At 36.8% G+C, this 14,770-nt stretch overlaps 1 protein-coding gene across 4 annotated transcripts in view; it reads left to right on the top strand.

The window, feature by feature from the left end:
• The window catches only part of Ascc3 (activating signal cointegrator 1 complex subunit 3), a 302,434-nt gene that overhangs the window by 122,980 nt on the left and 164,684 nt on the right, over positions 1-14,770 (top strand). For all 4 annotated transcript variants that reach the window (XM_041653682.1, XM_041653681.1, XM_041653683.1 and 1 more), the window contains one exon: positions 10,694-10,828. In XM_041653682.1, coding sequence (XP_041509616.1) covers positions 10,694-10,828 — 135 coding nt within the window. The remainder of the gene's footprint in view (positions 1-10,693; positions 10,829-14,770) is intronic.

The following is a 14,770-nucleotide window of genomic DNA, read 5'->3' on the forward strand; positions in this document are numbered from 1 at the left end:
TAAGTGCTGAGAACCTTTTAGTTTCTGTCTCTAGACTCTTTCACATATGTGGAATAATATATTTATCCTTTTATGTCCTGTTTGTTTTACTTCCCCATGTTTTAGCATATATAATAACTTTTGGCATATAGACACTGCTTTGTTTACCTGTTTATGTTTGATGGGCACAAATATTGTTTATACCTCTTGGCCATTCTTGAGGAAGCTCTGTGAACATTTACAAATGTTCTTTGGGATATTTATTTTTAGTTCTTCTTCTGTTTACCTAGGAAGGATATGCAGTTCATTGTAATTCTGTTAAAAGTATCAAGGAATGCAAAGTATTTTTACAAAGGCTGTGCCAATATATCTTCCATTACAGTGTGAGAGTTTTCATGACACACATGGTTAAACAAAAAATTACAGTCCAAATCAGATCTGAAAACTTCTCCATATCCTTAATGGCCCTGTTTTTGTCTGTTTCTAAAAGTGCAGCTGTTCCAGTTGCTATTAAATAGGTTTTGGTTTCATCTCCAACCTGGGGAATAATGATACAAAGCATGATTTGTTTGTTTGGTTTGGTTTTGTTTTTTGTTACTTATTGGCCATTTGTATTGTATACCTTCCTGCCAGAAATCTTAATTTCTTTAGGCCCAATTTAGTTTTCGTCTTGTTGATTCTTAAAACTATTGCCACACACAAGATTTGCAAATCTGCTCTGTATTCCATGTGTTTCCTTTTTACTCACTTGATAGTATTTTCAATGCAAAGAAGTTTTTAACTTAATGTCCAGCTTTTCGTATTGCTTGCCTTTTATTATATATAGTTAGTAAACCAATGCCAAATTTGAGAACATGGAGAATTATTTCTGTTTTCTGTTTTCCTACTCTTAAATTTAGGTCTTTGATACATCTCGATTGTTTTGTAGACAATAAAGAGTATAATTTTATATTTTTGCATGTGGCCTTGCCTTTTTTTTTTGGTACTGTTTATTGAAGAGACTATTGTTCTTACTACCTGGGAACATTCAAACAAGTAGCAACAATTGCCCACCCATCTTGGACAAAAGTGCTATTTCTGTGCATTGATCTGGCATCAGAGTCAGTGAGGATAATGCAACACAGTCAAGTTATGTTCACAGAACTTATAGATTGAATATCTCTGCCTCTCTGTTTCTGTCTCTCTCTCTCTGTGTATTTATTATATATGGGAATTTATTAGAATGAGTAATAGGCTTCAGTTCAACAATTTCTAATCGTGAATGGAAAGACTAAGAACCTAGCAGCTGCTTAGGCCCACGAGGTTAGGTCTTCTGTGTATGTTGGAATCCCAAAGAAGTAGGCTCCAGGGCCAGTGAAGGAATGAACTAACAAGGCGAGGGCAAGCAGACCAAGAAGAAAGAATCTTTTCTTCTTTCATTTTCTTATATAAGCTCCCAGCAGATTAAAGGTATGTCTTCCAGCCTTAACACCTGTTGTCTTCTTGCGTCAAGATCCGAAAAACAAGGTGCCTTCCGTTTCTTGATTGTAGTCATTCCAGATACAGTCAAGTTGACAACCTGGAATAGCTTTTACACTACGGATGAAGCATTGCTTCACACATATAGAGAATCAGCAGAGGAAATTGAGCTTTAGTAATGGACGCCAACCTTCCATTACTGGTGGATCCATTGCTGTAGATGATGTTTGGCATTTAGTCTTTTTCCATCCCTTTTTTGATACAGGAAAAGGATATCTTTCCATCAGAGAAAGGATAAACTGGTAAGTTAGGCTAGGTTTCATAACACATGATTAAACATAGCAAAGGAGTTCAAATTGGGCTTGAAAAGAGAAAGAGATTCCCACACAAAATGAAAAACTCAACATAGGCTATTGGACTCATTTTTGGTTAGAAAATACACAAAACGGAAAGCCCATTTTTGTTGTCGCTACCTGAAGGCCAAAAAACTGTATATGCAAAGTTACCATTCTCAAGAAAATGATTGCTAATTTGTCAAAAAATAAAACTCAGGTAGTCTGAGGAATGGCTCAGTGGATAAATGCTTGCTGCATAAGCATAGACACTTGAGTTTGGATCTCCAGAAACCATGTAAAGAGCTGCAGAAATCAGCACTAATTTGTTCACTTTGTATAAATACAAGCAATTTTTTCTATTGATTATATAAGGTAGGTGTCTTGTAATGTCATTAAAATAAAAGTATTAGTTTTCCTGAGAAGATAACATTTATGTACTTTTCTTGCACTATGCCCTAACTAAAATATCCAGGTAATATGTTGCATTCATTTGAGGAAGTATACATTTTTTTCACCAATCTTAGAAAAAGTTCAGCCTTTCATCTTTGATAATTGCTATGTGTTCTTCATGTGTTGCTTTTGCTATGTTTTGCCAGTAATTTGAGGAAATTCTCCATGAAAGAATGTTGGGTTTTCTCAGGTGATTTATTCATTCATTCATTTATTCATTCATTTTTCTTTATTTTAGCACCAACTTAATCTTGCTCCTTCTTTCTGTTGATGTTGTATGTTGCATTGGTAGATTTTCATATGTTGGTCACCCTTACATTCTGGTATAAATTCTACTTGGTCAGGATATACAAACCTAATGTTTCTGAATTTCGTGTCTTGGTATACTGTGGAAGGAATTATTTTTACCTATATTAATAATGGACAACAATAATGTTTATGGAAGATGACATCAGTCCAGTCCAAGATTACTTATTTATAGAGTCTCTTTCATTTTTAAAGACTGAGAACAATTCTTCAACATTATTTTGGTTTTTTATTTGATCATGTGTGCACACACGTGTGCCTGTATGTATGTGTTCTTGTATTTGTGGATGCATTTGTATATATATGTAGGTGTATGTGTATGTCCTATACTTATGGAGACCAGAGGTGAACTTTAGTTCCATTCTCCAGATGTGTAATGGTTTGATTGAAAATAGCCCTCATATCCTCATAAATTTGATTACTTGGTTTCCCGTTTGTGGAACTGCTTGGGAAGGTTAGGAATATGGCCTTATTGGAGAAGATGTGTCATGAGTGTGGACTTAATACTTCATAAGCCTCCTGCCATCCCCAGTGCACTCTCTGCTTCCTGTTTGTGAATCAAGATATGAGCTCTCAGTTGCTGTCCCATTGCTATGCCTACCTGCCTACTGCCATTTTCCCTGCCATGATGGTGAGGGACTCCTATCCCTCTGGAACTGTAGCCCAAATGAGTCCTTTCTTCTGTAAGTTGCGTTTTCATGGAGCTTTATCACAGCAATACAAAAGTAACTAATACAAAATGCCACCCACCTTGTTTGGAGACAGAATATTTTACTGTCCTGGAGCTCACTAAGTAACTAAACTGGATAGCCAGTGAGGTCTAGGATCTGTGTAGGGCTCCTACCTAGCATTAGGTTTGTAACTGTGATTTACTACGCCAGCCTTCTCTATTTTGGCTCTGAACAAATACCTAATATTTGACTTCTATATTTTTAATTACATAGTAGTTTATAAAATGATTCAACTTGGGTTTATCTGACCTTTCTTATAATTAAATTCATATTTTTCAATTTGTGAAAATATCATAGAATTGATGTTCAATTTAGCTGAGTTTCTCATGTTAGAGGCATATGTTACCAGAATTTTCCAGTTTTGCTGCTGATTGCTGTTATTGCCTGGTTTTTGAAATGGCTTCTTTGTAAAGTTACCATTTTATGCTTTGTGACCAGCAAGTTAGCATATATTAATACTTTGTGACTTAACACATAAGGTGTCCCAGCTAAGTTTTCACTAATTGCCTTTAAGATTTTTGCTGGTTTTTTAACTTGTTACCCCTTTAATACCAATGTGTGTGAAAGAAAACATCTTTCTCCCAGTTCCTCTAGCTGTAACTTCATGGAGTCAGTTTTACTTTGTTTTAAAACAAAGTGTTGTAAAGTTTTTAAACTTGTCTTAGTTTTATTACTGCTATGAAAGAACACCATGACCAAAACCAAACTGCAGAAGAATGGATTTATTTGGCATATGCTTCCATTGGATGATAGGAACTCAAACAGGGTAGGAACCTGGAGGCAGGAGCTGATGCCATGGATGGATGCTGTCTGTTGGCTCCCCATGACTTTCTCAGCCTGCATTCATATAGAACCTAGGATCACCCAGCCCAGGGTAGTCCCAGCCACAATGAGCTGGCCTTGTCCACATTATTCACTAATTAAGAAAATGTCCTACAAGCTTGCCTGCAGGCTGAACTTATGGAAGCATTTTCTCAGTTGAGGGTTATCTCTCTAGCATACTTAGCTTCTGTTAAGTTGACTTAATGCTAGCCAGTACAAAACTAATGATCATATTTTGCTAGTCAAAACCCTTTCAGGCTGACTTATCTGTCCTTTTGACATGTCCACATAAATCTCTCATTCTTTACATCTTTTCTTGGTATATTAGAATCATCTAGGCAGGCTCATATGCTTTTCATAGAAGTTGAAATTAACCTTTTCTACAAGTAAGCAGGATATGACCTACCCCGCTAAGAAAGGTGCTGAGCCATGTGGCTAACATATATAAAAATAATGGGTTAATATATGTTATAAGAACTAGTTATACAAAGCCTGAGCTAATGGGCCAACCAGTCTTATAACTTATGGATACCTCTGTGTGATTTTCTCTGGGACATAACAGCTGCAGGAACTGGGCAGAACTGAAACCCCAACAAGCCGGCCCTCATGTTAAAGATTTATTTATTTTTATTTTATGTGCATGATTGTTTTCCTTGTATGTATGTATGCGCACTGTATGAATGGTACCTGTGGAGGCCATTAGAGGGTTTCTGGAGTTACGTGTGGTTGTGACCTGCCATGTGGTTGCTGGAAATAATACCTGGGTCCTCTATTAAAGCAACCAGTGCTCTTAATTGCTGAGTCATCTCCTGTCCCCTAAATATTTTAAAATAAGTTCTTAGAAAGAAGTAAAACTTTTAAAATGATTATATGATTTATATGAAAAAAATCTTCAAAACGTGGAGAGGAATGAGATAGTTGGACTTTTAACATTTTGTATACAAAGAAATACAGCGTCGAACAGTTCCTTTTCATCAGAAGAGTTCCTTCAATAACTTACTTTTAGATTTTTCCAAGGTTCTCAGAGATGCCACCTCCAGGGTTGGTACCTCTGGTCTGCTAAAGTGAAGAGTGGCAAATCTGCTTACTCCCTTTCAAGGGGGAAAAGATAGATTTGTATCTATCCAGTCCACTTCAGTTGCTTTGTTATAGTCCTGTTTTGTTTTTCTCTTGTGTATTAGATTGCAACAAAAGACTTTGTTGGAGGGATGAATTCTATAAGCAAAACACTTTAAAACTTTCTAGACACAACGGGACAGTTGCATATAGAACTGCAGAGCGTTCATGACAATATTTATAAGACCTGTGCAAACTCAAGACAGAGTAAACCTTTGCATGGAGCTGGGGAGATGAGCATGATGTACCTTGTAGCTGGAGACCCGTTAGCAATTGATAGCTGCTGGGAGAAGATAAATTAGACTTCCTTAAGGCTGTGACCGCTGCTTGGTCAACCATCAGCTAGTGAGGACCCTAATCCTGAGAGTATTTGTGGAGCACAAATTCAATTTTAAAGAAACAGCTTGAGGCCAGGTAGACAGGGAGGTAGGGTGAATCTGGTGAGAGTTGTGAGGAGTACGAATGTGATCAAACTATAGTTTATGAGATTTTCAAAGAATAAAATATTTAAAAGGATGTTTCAAAGCTATTGTTTAACTGGTGAAGGATTAGTAGTTTGTGTCCTATGGTGGTACCACGTGGACTATCAGTTGAACTTTTCTTATAAAGATATGATTTTGTCTTTTTTTAATATTTTTTTCTCTCTCTTAAAAATCTAAGCTTTAAAAAAGCACAAAACATTTATTAATGGAACATTATTATGCTATTTTGTTATTTTAATCTGATAAGCGAATTTAACAGACAGTATTTGGAGATTGTAAAGTAAAGCCAGTTCAGATAGATCCCAGGTGCTTTGTAACTGACTTTCTTTCTACTTGACTCCTTTACAATGTTTTCCCCACTGGGGAGGGGGGAGTGTTCCCTTGAAAGAGAAGAGAGTTCAGATAATATGCTTGTGAAATACAAATGAAAAAAAACCTGTGGCCCTAGGAAGTAACTGCAGCATTTCCATAATGTTAAGTGACAAAGATTTTTTTAATGCAATTATTTGTAAAAGTGTGTGATCTTTTGTGTCTTAAAATTTTAACTTTAAAATTGGATGCCATTATATGCCTTTTACTTTTGAAGGTGTGTGTGTCTCCAAGGACTCCAGAGAAAGGCATCAGATCCCCTGGATCTAGATTTACAGGCAGTTCTCCACTGCCCCAAGTGGGTGCTCGGAACTGATCCTGGGAAGAAAAACTTGATAACCATTAAGCCATCTCTCCAGTCCCTATTATGTGGTTTCTAAATTTTCCAATTAGTTCCTCCTTGAATTTAAAGAGAGTGTCTTGCTAGAATGCATACTTTTGTGTTTAGAGAATTAAGTTCACCAGCAATAGACTGTTGAAACCATCATTAGGAGAATGCTCTGAGAGCAACTTTCAGGAGAATGCACACTGGAGAGCTGATAGTCCTCAAACACAGAAGTGAGATTTGTCTCCTGTTACTCCAAGAACAGAGTCATGATGGAGGAAGGTCATTGGTTAAATTAAAAGAAACTGCTTGGCCCTCATTGGTTAGAAGATAGGTGGGAGGAGTAAAGAGAACAGAACACTGGGAGGAAGAGGAAGTGAGCTCAGACTCCACAGCTCTCCTCTCGGGAGCAGACGCCTCAAAGAGACGCCATGCTCCCAGCTCCCAGGCAGACGCACGAGATGAAGCTCCGACCCAGGATGAACATAGGCTAGAATCTTCCCGGTAAGCGCACCTAGGGGCGCTACACAGATGATTAGAAATGGGCTAAATTAATATGTGAGAATTAGCCTAGAAGAGGCTAGATAGAAATGGGCCACGCAGTGATTAAATGAATACAGTTTGTGTGTTGTTATTTCGGGCATGAGCTAGCCAGGCAGCCGGGGTGCTGGGGACGCAGCCCCGCCTCCCTTATTACTACAGAGTCAGCATTGCTGCCAATGAATGGATCCTGTAGTAGTGAATGTAATGAAACCTATGTAAAACACTAAACCTTGAATGTCAAACTTTTTCCTAGTACTTAGAACCTGTTACTTTATTGTGTCTCTACAGCACTCTTGCAAAGTAACTACTCTTACTCATATTACAAAGGCAGTGGCCAGTAAACTTGCCCAAATAAATGTATCGTACTTCAAATATAATATGCTTCTTCATCAGTTAATAGCAAAAGCAACTGTTTATATTTAGTTGAATATAAAATAAAATATTTGGCAAGTCAATCTACATTGCTAAATATTTTCAAAAATGTTTCTTCATTAAATCTGTAGAATGATTATGAACAACTAAAATTAATGTTCTTGATTATGCCAATTTTTGTTAATGACTTTGAAGTCAAGAATAAAACATCATTGGCCATGCACTGGTCTGTGCAGAGTGATATTCATAGACTCCAAATGTTAGTTGATGACATCAACATGACAAAGCTGTGATGTGGGATTTCCCTCTGTATGCTGTGATTACCATTGATTAATAAAGAAAACTGCTCTGAACCAGTAACAGGGCAAAAGTTAGTTAGGCATGGAAAGCTAGTCTGAATGGTGGGAGAAAGAAAGGTGGAGTCAAAGAGAAGCCATGGAACCTCTGCTGGAGACAGACAAATAGAACTTTACTTGGTACGCCCCATCCACGTGGCGATACACAGATTAATAGAAATGGGTTAAATTAAGATGTAAGAGCCAATAAGAAGCTAGAGCTAATGGGCCAAGCAGTGGTTTGATTAATACAGTTTCTGTGTGGTTATTTTGGGGCTAAGCAACTGGGAACTAACTAGCGGCCTCATTCAACAAAGCTGCAGCTAGAGAAAGAAGTTGAAGCCATTAAGGAGGGACTGCTGTTCTTGAAGAAGAATCACAAGGAGAAAGTCAAAGAACTGGAAGCCTAGATTGCCAATTCCAGATTGATCATGCAACTTGGTGCCCCCAAATCTCAGGACATCAGCAAGATCTTGCCAAACATCCAGCCAGACCCAGCATGAGAAGCTTCCTCAGAAGAACGAACCATGAGGAACTGGACAAGTACTAAGCCCAACAGATTGAGGCGAGCACGATAGTGGTCACTACCTATTCTGCTGAAATCAGAAACTAAGACCACACTCCTGAAGCTGAGACATGCCTTCCAGGCCATGGAGACTGGCATGCAGTCCATGAAAAGTCGGGTCAGTTTGTGGTACAGCCTTGAGGACATGGTAGCTTGATACGACATTTAGATGGAGCAGCTCAGTGGGTTCCTTCTCCAGCTGGATTCAGAGCTGGCACAACCTATTGCAGAGAGGCAGTGCCAGACCCAGGAATACAACACCTTGTTGAATATCAGTCAAGTTTGACACAGAGACTATCCACCTGCCACAACTTGCAGGAAGATGGGGAAGACTTGAGACTTGATGTCCTGGACTGCAGCAATTCCATGCAAACTATCCAGAGAACAAACACCTGTAAAGTTATGGATGGCAAAATGGTGTACCTTACCACTGACACTAGAGTTTTGAGGCACTGAGACTAAAAAGGAAGGTACCCCTGGGACTAAGGGACCAATAAAAGTTCAGAGGTCACTAGATAAAATAATAATGATAGTAATAAATCAGTTAACAGAATTAGCAAGCCATAAAATCAAGTATGTTTATAGAGACCCAAAACCTTGTAATAACTTCTGTTGAAGCCTCTAGACAGAAAGTGCTTATAAGAAAAAGGAGTACATTTTACTGAACAAGACATGATAGGTTCATAGTAAAAAGAAATTTTTACTTCAAATTGTAACTAGTACTTCTCTTGGCAGCACTAAAAAGTTTTAAAGTGTAAGTCATATCAAAATTATGTAATTATTTGACTTATATTTTGTGTTTCATTATGTTCTGCCTTTTGTTGCTTTTTCATAATAAAGCTTTGAATCATGCAGAATGAAAATGTCATTTTGTAAAATGCTGACTCATAAGAAAATTCATCTTGAGGCTATACTAGTTAAATAAAATATTGATCTTAGTGTGAAGATGGACTTTTATTTTCAACAACTGATGGATTTGTGTTAACATTTTCCTATTAACTCACAATGTTGATTTTTCTTTTCTGTGAACTCACTGAGAGAGATTTTTTCTTCGCCCTCTGAGGAAATTCTGAATTTCTCTAGATTTTGTGTTGATCTTTTCTTTGTATGTATGCTGAAAGACTATTAGTTTATTATTTGTATCTTTTCAATTTTGTGAATGATTGATAGATTTTTCTCTGGTGTGCATATAAATCACCACCACAAATATCTGTTTTCTGCTACTGTTCCATTTCCATTACCAAAGCATTCAAGGTGATCAAACTTAAAAGAGGAAGTTTTTAATTTTTGCCTTGTGATTTTAACATTTATTAAGTAGGTATGGTTACTTCTGTGTCTCGTAGGAATGGTTATTTCTGATACTATGGTAACACAGAAGAACATCTCGATAGTGAGTGGATGGTAAATCAAAAGTGTTGACTTCATGTTGGCTGGGAAGCAAAAAGAAAAGAGAGAGGACCAGAGTCCGACTTTCCCCTGTGAGAGTGTGCTCTGTGACCTAACAGCTCCATTGGCCCCACCTTTCACAGTGTTGGTCACTAGGCAGTATTACCAAACTGTAGACTGATCCCTTATCTTAGAGGCCTTTGGGGAATGTTTAAGGTCAAAACTATAGCATTTCTCCTCCAGAATCCTATGGCTCTTACCCACATCCTCATACAAAATGTATTCTGTCTGTAATAAACCAAAATGTTTAACCATTCATGCATTGCGCAGAAGTCCATGTCCAAATTCTCCTACTTCTGAGCAAAACTCAGTCACACATACTTGTAACATTTTAAAAAGCTATAATTCCAAAATATTATCATAATTTTCTCATATGAAAAGCAAAACATGGAAACATAAGGAGGGATGAAACTATGATACAAATCATATCAATTTTTATATAGATAGATGATTTTTCTCAAATTTATATGCTGTGAATAAAAACAATGAATCATATTTTCAAGAGCATAATGTACAAACTGTGCTTCAAGTTCATGGATCTATAATGAATTAGTCATATTGCCGATTTACCTTACCTTTATTCTGTATTTTTTTAAATGTTGGCCAATTCAGAAATTGTCGTAGGAGGCAGCTTGTTCATTCCCTTGTTCATGCCATTTGAATCACTACTTGACCAATAACTTAAGCATATTTTTTGCTAGCTCTTAAATCTTTGGTTAACACATTTCTGTTATTCTGTGTATGGCTGTACCTTACCAGCAAGGTACCAGCACGTTTGTCCCTTGCAGAGGCTATATGATTTCTCCTGACTTTGCCTTCTTTCTCCCAGCATTCAGTTTAGTTTTCCCCACCTAGCTCCACTCTGCCAAGCCATTGGCCAAAAGCGGCTTTTTTATTCATTAACCAATAAAAACAACTCACAGACAGGAGTTCCCACACCAAGAAATTGTAGATTTTTTTGAAACTTTAATAATCATTTCTGTGTGATGATTTCTATGCCAGAATTAAATTTAACATAAAGAATTGAAATGTTAAATAACCTGTTTTCCATCATTTTAGGTTATGGTGTTTGTACATGCTCGCAATGCCACTGTTCGGACAGCTATGTCTCTAATAGAAAGAGCAAAAAATAGTGGCCAGATTTCCTACTTTCTGCCTACCCAAGGACCAGAGTATGGACATGCATTAAAACAGGTAAGTACCAAATGACCTGAAGAACACAGGAATGTGATGTGCCTGCTATACAGGTCTCAATGGAAGATCTATAGTTGTAGATTCTAAGAATTTAATCTTGCATATTTATAAACTTTTGTGACTTGATCTTTTTAAACATTTTTTTAAGTAAAGGGTTTCATTGGGATGTTTTTATAGACATTCTTTGTTCTTATTCATCCCCTTCAACTAAAGATTTTTTTTAAGATGGCTTCACTTATTTCCATGCATGAATATAACTGAAGTGTTTATTTCTACCTTTTCAAATACAGCTAAGATATACAGCACATTTGCATTCATAAAATAAGTTAACATCTAAAAGGTTTATTATTATTTTCAAAATTGGTAAATTAGAATCTTTAAATTTAGTCAGTTTAGCTTCTAACATTAATTTGACAAATATAACCTCACTAAACAAAAGATCTTTAAGAATATAAAGGGGTCCTGAAAACGATGTCTTACTACTCCTTGTATGTGCATAGAGCTTTCAAATCACTTGCGCCCTTGTTAGGAAAGCAAACCCTTGGACTTACAAACCAGAATCTGTACATCACTCCGATTCCTGGGTAGATTTTGTGCTCGTTATAATTTAAAAATCACTGATCTAGGTAATTTGAATAGCAACAGTATCTTGTGATTTTTTAACATATTTTACATATATATATATATATATATATATTACTAAAAATTTTAATCAAAATTAGGCCAACTCTGGCCTCATGGTCTAACATATCCCTGATTCTTTTTGTTTTTATTTTAATGGTTCTCTTGGTTTTAAAACATCTTCATACATACTGCAAGGTGAGATAATAGTAAGTTTAAAGCAGAGAAATCAAAAGATGATGGATAATGACTTGAAAGCACAATCAGTCTTAACACTTTATTACTTATTGCTGTTCTCTTGTGCTACAGGAGACTGGATAGTCAGTCATTATGGACATAGCAAAATACTTTTGTTTCTCTGCTGGAACTGTGTCTTGATCTGAATTTAAACCTATAAAAATAAATTTTCTATTCATATAAAGTGATTACTTCCAAATGTATTTGTGATAAGATTTAGCAGACTGTTTGCTTAATGGCTATAAGCTCACAAACCTGATGCTATGCAATTTTACATGCTCTGGTTATGCTTATCTAGAGGAATAGAACTGATAGATTGAAAACCTGTGTGTGTGTGTGTGTGTGTGTGTGTGTGTGTGTGTGTGTGTATGGAGACGGGATTTATTAAAATGGCTTGTAGAACTAACAGAAAGAATCTCTGTAGGAAGGGTGTTTATTAGACTGGCTCACAGGCTATGGTCTGGCTTATCCAACAATGACTGTCTACCAATGAAAAGCCCAAGAATGCAATAGTCGTTCAGTCCACAAGGCTGAATGTGTAGTTGCATTTCACTTGTATTTTAATAAATAAAGCTTGCCTGGGGATTGGGAAAGTAAAACAGCGATACTGGCCAACCTTATAGAGCAGCCAGCAATGTCATAAATCTTTAATCCCAGTAGCTACAATGACACACACCTTTAATCCACACGAGTTGCCATAAAAACCGGGTGGTGCATGACTTTGATCCCAGTGGTGCATGCCTTTAATCCCAGCCCTAGAGAGGATTATAAAATGGGAGACAGCTCTCAGACACAGTCTCATTCTAAAATTCCTGGAGGCAGGATTGCCATTTTGGACTGAAGTCAAGGTGAGAACCAGTGGCTGGCTGCTTTGTTTTTTGGATCTTCAGGTTGAACCCCAATTTCTCTCTCTTAGTTTTTATTAATCTTGATTCATGGATGTCTCAGATAGCCTTCAGTATACACTGGAATCCCAAAGGAGTAGACTTTAATATCACTGAAGTAATGGGCTTTCTAGTGAGAGCAAGCAACAAAAAGAGATCCTGCTTCCTTCTTCAATGTTCTTTCTGTAGACTGTTAGCTGGAGCTGTGACCCAGATTAAAGGTATATCTTCCTGTCTCAAGGATATGGGTCTTCCCATTTCAAATAATTTATTTCAGGAAAAACAAGAAATCCCTCATAGGTATACCCAGCATCTTAGGTTTTAATTAATTCTAGATGTAGTCATGTTGAAAACCAAGCCATTGCTTTTAGTGAGCATGCTTTACATGTCCTGTCTTGGTGACCATATTATTTCACAAGTACTGCCTTAGTCAAGGATATTTTGTCATTCTGGCCACACTGTGGATTTCATTGTTGCCCTATAAAGTTTTAAAGTCTAACTCCAGTCACCTAATGCCATTTGTTTTGAACATGAGATCAATCATTTCAGCTTTGAGCCACACAAGGTACTTATTTTTATCTCTTTATAAAATTCCCTATTGTTTAGTATTTATTTTCTAGTTTGTGTTTTTTGAGTTATTTATCAACGATAAATTTGTGAGAATTCTTGAAAAGTCAAAGTGGTATTCCTAAGTCTTGTTTTATTTCTTTGGAAATAAAAATCATCTCTATGGTGTTTAAAAACCAAACCTTGAGCCACCCTATGGACTTTGGTTCCTTCCTGTCTCTCAGTCCTCACAGCTGCTTTTTCTTGTAGATAATTCACACTCACTATTTAATAGTTATAATATTGTGCACCAATTATGAAGTGCTTTCTAGTGCCAGGCATTCTTTTATTGCCTTTTAATTTATCCACTCCTCATTTCATAGTGATGGAGATTTGTATTGTTTGTATTGAAACGGCATGTCTGTAAGAAATTCTGATACACTCTTAAATATTTTTATAGCACATAGTTAGTTATTCACAGATGCCTATTCTGAAAAAAAAAAGTAACACAGACAAACTGAAACTTTAATGCAGGTAAATAGATACAGGTGAGTAGATGTGCAAATCCCTAGTCATTTTTATTATACTTTTAAGTATTTTGGGGATGCTTAATATTTTTGTCCTAACCCAACTGTTATTGGATATTTTTTTGCAAAAATGAATGCTTTTATTCATTATTTCTTTGCAAGGAACATTGTCCTGTATACCTCTGCTTCTAGTTCTTCATGTATTTGTTCAATAGCAGGTACCCCAAATTACCTTTTCGTCCTAAAGGAAAAGTAATATGATAAATAATTTTACTTTAATTTTTTCAGATAATATCATTATACTGAATCTTCAAGACTCTTATTTACCAAAGCTGAATTATTCACAGGACATACTTTGCCTGTGACCCGTGTGTCCGTCCATCTTTTCTCTTCTCTCTTGCTCCCCCTCTGACTAGTCCCACTTCCTTTACTCTATTTTGCCACAATTATTCCTTTACCCTTAGGTGCCTCCCAATTCATAACTTAACCTAGAAAGGCCTTCAAGAGCACTTTTTAAAAAATAATTTAGAAGTCGGGCATTGTGGCACACGTATTTAATCCCAGCACTCAGGAGGCAGAGGCAGGTATACTGTATGAGATTGAGTACACTCCGGTCTACATAGTGAATTCCAGTACAACCCAGGCTACATATACAGACACTGTCTCAAAAAACAAACAGGAAAGTAATTTAATTTAAATATATTGGACTTTTTTCCTGCATATGTATTTATATTCCACATGCACAGAGTGCCTGCAGAGAATAGAAGAGGGTGCAAGATACCTTGAAACAGTTACAGATGCTTGTGATTTACCATGTAGGAGTTGGGTATTGAACCTGGGGCCTCTGGATGAGCAGTAGTACTCTTAATTGCTGAGCCATCACTTCAGCTCCTTAGAAACACTTCCTAATAGTTTTATTTTATAATACTATTTCTATGTAAATGATAAAACCCAGAAAGAAACTTTCTTCTCTTCTCTCCCCTTCTCCAGCCCCTTTCTCTTGTTCTCCCTTGCTGTCTCTCTCACGTTCCTCCTCTCTTACCTATCCTCCTCTCTTTCATACATGCATGTAGATATACAAATATAGTAACGAAAATCAAAGGGAATCTCAGCAGCCTGTGCCAGGC

Source organism: Microtus oregoni, unplaced genomic scaffold (genome assembly GCF_018167655.1).
Source record: "Microtus oregoni isolate MIOR12 unplaced genomic scaffold, Mior012 000006F_ref0000085, whole genome shotgun sequence".
Classification (NCBI taxonomy): domain Eukaryota; kingdom Metazoa; phylum Chordata; class Mammalia; order Rodentia; family Cricetidae; genus Microtus; species Microtus oregoni.